The sequence below is a fragment of the Osmerus mordax genome, chromosome 15 (genome assembly GCF_038355195.1).
Source record: "Osmerus mordax isolate fOsmMor3 chromosome 15, fOsmMor3.pri, whole genome shotgun sequence".
NCBI lineage: Eukaryota > Metazoa > Chordata > Actinopteri > Osmeriformes > Osmeridae > Osmerus > Osmerus mordax.
The window spans coordinates 14,315,633-14,322,550 of record NC_090064.1 but is presented as its reverse complement, the minus strand read 5'-3'; the positions used below and the strand labels follow the sequence as shown (position 1 = coordinate 14,322,550).

General features: G+C 44.8%; 1 protein-coding gene across 2 annotated transcripts in view; it reads right to left on the bottom strand.

Annotated features, from left to right (window-relative positions):
- cpa6 (carboxypeptidase A6) overlaps window positions 1–6,073 on the bottom strand; it is a 96,253-nt gene extending 90,180 nt beyond the window's left edge. Inside the window, exons 1-2 of one of the 2 annotated variants that reach the window (XM_067251860.1) lie at window positions 5,680–6,073; window positions 2,164–2,239 (exon numbers count right to left, since the gene is read on the bottom strand). In XM_067251860.1, coding sequence (XP_067107961.1) covers window positions 2,164–2,239; window positions 5,680–5,795 — 192 coding nt within the window. In that variant the 5' untranslated portion in view covers window positions 5,796–6,073. Of the gene's footprint in view, window positions 1–2,163; window positions 2,240–4,680; window positions 4,948–5,679 lie in introns of those variants that run through there. The other variant, XM_067251861.1, reaches the window with a different exon arrangement.
- Window positions 6,074–6,918: the final 845 nt, after the last annotated feature.

Here is a 6,918-nt window from a genome sequence, read left to right as displayed (position 1 = left end):
ATAGAAAGAGAGAACTAGGGAGAGAGATAAACAGAGAGAGTGAGAGAGAGGAAGGAGTGCCGGTAAGAGACAGAACGAGCGAGAAGGCAGTGGTATTTAACTACTTTGTGGGATGTTCTGTCGGTAGACGAGTAGAGTTCTCCAAAGGTAATTGAGGTGAAATGACATCTGCTCGTTCGTAAAGAGAGATGACACAAGGCAGGCTTACCAGAGTAAACAGTTTCAGTGTAAACAAATTAGAATGGGAAGCATTTATTTGCAACCTTCTCCCTTGTTCCCCGAACATTCTCACGATCATTGTCACTTTTGGGCCCCAGGATCTTAGGTCTCTGACAATAAACAAACGCCAATTACGATCTTCTCTGACTTCCCATTGGATTACATAAGGCTTATACGATGATTATCTTTGACACATTCTCTCACATTCTTTGAGTTTTCTGGCCTCACTTCCTACTATATATGACCTCTCCCCTTCCCTGAGGGGATGAAGTGCGACTGTAAGCCCATTGGGCATCACGTTGCGGCTAAGCTAAGGGAAAACAGCTCTGCACAGCTGTCTAAACACTACCCACCAGGCATACCCTGGGTCATTCCACTGTCTCTCCTTAGACAAAGACCCAGACCATGACCAACAGTGTAGCACAGTCCTGGCATTCTCCACCATAAATCACCACCTTCTTTATAGACATTTATGTTTCAAACTATCCATTCCTTCTCTGGGCTAGTTATGTTGTTCTTGGAACAGTTTGACAAGAGCCTAAACACAAGTTGATGGCTAAATACGGTGAATGATGGTTTCTGGGTGGTCAAACAGCCAAAAGACCAATAGACCCAAGGAAGAGCAAAACAGCCCCACACACCTGTGTTTGTGCCACTACAAACCCCCAGCAGAACACAGAGGAACACGGGTGTGAAAATATAATTTGGACCTTGACTTTGTGGGTGCCTTCATTATTCTTACACCAGTATTTCCTCAACTTCCTCATCTAAGTACATCAATATGTTTCCAAGGTCATCTGTATTGCTGTATAATCATTCCCAAATGGGATTGAGGGGATATTGCTCTTCCTCAAGGGAGTGGCTACATTCTTCCTATATAGCGTTTTTCCTCTATCGCTATATATGGCAACCATATGGAATTCTTCCCTCACGTTTAAAAGTACATGTCCTCAACCTGACCATCCTGGCCATATGGCTCTGTAGTTCACTAGATGCTGTAAATCTTCAGCCTTCAGTAAACAGACATGTCTTCTTCAACCCACTCTGGTTAGGCAGCTCGTTGAAGTAGACAGGGGTCCTGATCCTCCTAGATAAGTATGGAAGGAGTGCAAAGTCTTTATTTTGCAGTCTAAATGTGTCTGAGGGATATCTTCGATTCTGCAGATGCTCATGCTTCATTGCTCCTGTCATCCTGTCGCCATGTCACCCTGTCGGGCTCTTCCTACTGTCTCCTCGGGGTCCTAGTGCCCCTGTCCCAAGCCTTTGTGCCGTGCTGGCACCACTAAACCATCCTGGATGTCATGCATCACTGGTGCTATGACTGGTGTCTGGTGTGTCACACTCAAGTCATGGACCATGAACTGACACAAGGGGAATTTAACAAACAGACACATACTGACATACACACACACACACTCAAAAGTAACAAGAGTGATTGAACTCGAGAGAAGAGAGCTTTGACACAGTTGGGAAAGTTTGGATTTTGAGAAAGCTGAGAGGGAAGAAGTTTCAAACCACATCCTGTCAGAAAAGATCGTCTAAACAGTGTTCACTCTGGAACTCACTTTGTATCTCTCCACGACGGCTATATTGTTGTTTATCTTCCTAACTACTGAGATGATATTTGATTTTGAATGTCTGGGAGATTTGACGAAGCAAAACTGTTGGTCAAGTAAAAATAAATCTGTACAGTGTGATCAGATACCAGCTCAATTGAGTTATCAGAGGTGTGTGTGTGCGCGCGTGTGTGACAGCTCAATTTGCATAATTCCCTGGTGACAAGGTCACCCCTGTTGACATTAAACCTGATCCTGGGACCTGTGTGTTAATGTGTGTGTGTGTCCATGTGTGTGAAAGGGAGCCTAAAACAGAACACTGCGACATCAACCTCAGAGCTAGAGTCAGAGACGCGTGAGAGAAAGAGGGCGGGGTCTAAGAGCGTACCTTGTGATGTTGTAAAAGTGTCTGCAGCACCTGTACCTCGTCCTCATCTCTGGGGGTAATCCTGAAGACCTGGTCACTGTGGAAGCAAGGTTACACCCTTAGTATCGCGTGACAGAAACCAAGAGGAAAGACAATGATGATCTTCTAAATCCCTAGTCATTCAAGTGGTGGACTCCTATGGAAGAAAGGGGGAGATGTGTATTAAGTTCTGAACATCGTCGCATGATGAGATAGCCACCTTTTTATAAACCTCCTACTATACAAATAAATCATGTGTAATCTGCACCCCTATACAAACCATAACAACATGAAAGCCTTGTCAGGTTCACAGGATTTAGAAGCGCTCCCCTGAGAGCATTGTTTTACCAGGCTGGGGCTACGGTGTCACTGGTCTCTGTACAGGCAGGAAGAGGAGGCAGAGAGGCAGGTGATGTTCAAAGGGAAGGGCCGCTTGTCACAGTGTGGCATTAACTGCATGGCTGACCTGCAGGTGAGCGGTTCTTCTGACAGCTCATTATAGGATCTCCTTACACCAGCTCTACAGTTGGAACACACTCGCGCCCAGCTCAACTGAAGGTTCCGACTATGATACCACAAACCTTTGGTACAGGAGGGGCAGTTCTTTACTCAACCAGTCACACAGAGGTTAAGGCAGACATACTTGCAGGTGTTCACATGGAAGGGCAGTTAGTGAGAGGCGCGTCAGTCAATCCTGTGTAGAAGAAGGAATCCTTAGGCAGGCAGAGAACGAACACAGACTGCAGAAAAATTCAAAATGGCAGCAGTCTCAGAGGATGAGCAAACGCACAGTGAGTTGCCTGAGTTTGGCTAACTAACACCATGAAAATCCCAGAGGCTTGGGCCCACAGCTTGAATCGTCATGGCGAGCGGATACATCAGGAGCATAGGCCCAGACGCAACGCTTCAGTCTACCCACGTAGTCGATGAGTTAGCTGCTGCAACTAATTAATGACAAATGACTAACTGCTCGTGTTCAGTTTAATCATCGTAATAGACTTCGATGTGTTCATAACACTCATTTATCACCTCGTTAAGCATAACATGAATAAGACAGATTTATCAATTGAATTAGTATTACAAGTATTTGTAAGTGTGTGTGTGATGTCTAAATAATTTACGGTAACATGACAGAACCTTGTTTTTCTTTAAGGTTTAGTATGGATTTTCACACATTGACACACACACACACACACACTACTGTTTCGTTCTCCTTGTCACACTGAGGTAAAGTTATCAGGGATTATATAAATGAACATAATGGTTACACCATAAAGGTTATTTTCCAACACACAAGCCTAGCATACCAAATACCTACACACAGAGATACCCACTTCTCACCCAGCTATAACAATATCATAAACCATATATTTCTCTCTCTCTTTCTCTCTCTCTCTCTCTCTCTCTCTCTCTCTCTCTCTCTCTCTCTCTCTCTCTCTCTCTCTTTCTCTCTCTCTCTCTGTCTCTCTCTCTCACTCTCTCTCTCTTTGTCTCTCTCTCACTTTCACTGTCTCCGTCTTTATCTGTTCCTCTCCCATTTTCTTTCATCAACTGCCTCTCTCTCTCTCTCTCTCTCTCTCTCTCTCTCTCTCTCTCTCTCTCTCTCTCGCTCTCTTTAACGTTACACCCATACATTTCTTTTCACTCAGGCGTCCGTTTACACTGTGACACAGGAAGTAGGGCCCCCCTAAACAAAGGGTGCCCAGAGCCACTCTGAGTTGAGAGGGCCAGGGAACAAAGGTTCAGTACCCGCCACCCCATTCCACACGATGTGCCACCCACGGCCGCACACAACAGCACCTGGCAGCTTCAAACACGTCCCCTGTTGGAACTCGAAGCTCGGGGGCCTTTTACAACTAGGCCAGGTTGGCCTTGATCTTTCCAGCACTGAGAATGTGGATGGATAGCGTAGTAAATAGATGGAGGCAGTTTTGTTTTCAAAGCACCTCCGTGTTTTCCAGGCCAAAAGGAACTACTCTTTTTTCTTTCTGAAACAGCAGAAGAAGATGTCTGCTCGTTTCCTCAGTGAAACATTGTGGATGACAGGAAAAAGAAACTTGTAAATGACAAAGTGCAACCAGAAGTTCTCTTCTCAATCCATCTGAGCTATAATGACACGTCACTCCACAAAACTCGATTTCTATTGCCTCCCACTTGAACTGTGTCTTATCCCATAGCAGTCTCTATAGATGACAGACACTTTCTGTCACAATTCTGGCATCCTTCTCAATCTTCAAAGCTTTGTGTCTGCTGGCGGCAGGGCTTTCTAGGCTAAAGCTGTCCTTAAACTGTCATTCTTCACAGTGCCCCTAGCACCCTCTGACAGCAGCAGTTCAGATGAATCACTGGCCTTCAAAGACAAGCAAGCAACTCTAAAGGCTGCTAGATACAAAACATCACCGGGCCTCTGAAACAAATGTCAAATCCTGTGACTAAGGGTGCGTGTTTTAGCCAGTGAGAACTCTGAGGATGTTAAAGGAGCTAATGTGCAACACCCACCATGATATGAGCACCGTAAACGAATGAAGAGTAAGACGATGTTGAGGAGATCTAACAATGGACATCATTTAGATCGGCGAGACTGAAGCGTTGTTGTGCGGACCTGCTGTTGGTGTGGGACTACACGCCCACGGTGTTCTGGAATCCGGGACAAACAGCCTCCCCTCTCGTAGCGCCTGAGGTTGGGGGACGTTTGTTTTCTTGCCCTCGGCTTCCTACTGTCACTTCTAGAGATAAACTAATGTCAAAGTCAAAGTCTTTTAGAGGTCATTTGCACAGATCACACAAGGTAACACTGGGATTAGAAATTCTCGAGGTAGGCCCTGCTACATCTAACATGTAACATACAAACCAAAAGGGCACAAAGAGTGCAATCTAGTGATGGATTGCGTGAAACGGCTGGATCCAAGGGTGGAGGTAGCTACATGGAGTTGGAACAGAGCAAGGGAGCAGGAGGAGGGTGGAGGTGGTGGTGTTGGGGTAGGGTAGGGTAGGCTAAAGTGGAAGCCTTTGCTCTGGATAAGAGCGTCTGCTAAATGACTAAATGTCTTTCCAACAGCAGAAACGGAGTGCTTCTGTGCTTCACAAACCTTCTTCCAAAATGTCCCAGTGAGTAAGGTCCCATTACTGCTACTGGCCCTGGGAGACCCCGATGCATTTGCTCCAGGAACGTCTCATCTACCAGACTGTCTGGGTTTCTCACAGGGGATGAAAGAGATTTCATCTGTGCTCTGAACTATGAGCTCCGCTGCAAGTTTATCTAACACCCATCTGAAAAACACTGTCCCGTAATTCCTAAACGACTGTGAACAGACCAGACACAACATCATGTTATGTCTCCTCTTTACCCCGGAAAAAAAGTTAATGATGTAGACGTGTTTTGTCTATTTATCTAATTTCAACACAGGATAAAAGACAATTTTGAGATGGTTAAACACTCACGAGAAACTAGGATGCGTTTCATTTTCAAGACTTTAATGAATGAGAATCCTCACTTACCCAGCGTAGCGGTTGTTGTACAGGTACGCACAGACGGGACATAGCACATTACTGCAGATTATCACACAACCCAGTAAAAACGAGGCGCGAAATGTGTTTGAAAAGTCTAAAGGCATCCCGTACGAACAGATGACAGACGAATTCTCCGTCTAAAATGATTCCTCCGCAAACTTGAGCTAAACCGCTTTATACGCACATTATAGAAAATGGGACAAAAATGAGGACGGCCCCGTTGTCAATAAGATTTGGGAATCATTGGTAACTCCTGATGCCGCGCGCTGACCAGCAAGCCTCCTTTCCGACAATTGCGCAAAAGTTCAAAAGGTGCGAAAGTCGGTCAATTGGCACAATTCGAAGGATTTACCACCCCTTTGAAGCTCTTCTGAAAATTGTAAAGCATCCTTCTATTTAAAAAGTAGAGTATTAGAGTCACGTGGTCCGGTGTCAGGGAGGTAACAGGATCCCCAATCCGTGTGGGATTCAAGAGATGAGCGCGCGCAGACTGGATTATCAGTGTGAAAGTGAATTTAACCGAGCAATGCATTTAAATGGCCTTTTAATTTAAACATGCGACGTACTACTTGCGACTTGTAAAGCCCATATATTGCATAATATAAACTACAACAAACGGAGTTAGGTTACAACGTATAGTAATTGAGCAACCAATAGTAATGTTTCATGTTTCAAGGTTTTCACCACTATTGCAGGTGATGTCACTGTCTGGTATTTACCTGAAGTACATTTAAATGGGATTTTGATGTTGTTGCCAAAACAAACGTCTGTGCCTGTAACCTATGTCCATCTCCACCTGTAAAAACATTATTTCATAGCAGCACGCTTGTCATTTGAACAGCTTTTGACATAATATGCAAATAAATCACCTGGGCTCTGTTTGTCTAAAAAGCCCTCTAAAGTTTGCATTAGGTTACTAGGCCACTAATACAAGTATTATTCTTGGCAAGGAGGTTATATAGATTAAAGGGCCCAGTCTCCACCAGTCGTTGCTGTTATTTCAGAGTTTGCGAGTCTCAGTTTGATCCTCTACTTATCATTCAGTGCTGTGATTAGTCAACCACCAGGCTTCCCCTTTTATGATTGCATGGCAGAAACATTTTTCAGATGCCTCTCTCCAATGTCAACACTGCAGGCACCTGTTTTACACCCAATTACAGTACAGCAGATTATTCCCCTTCAAACAGACAGAGACAGGAATGCTGGGTCCCCACCCAATCTCATTGA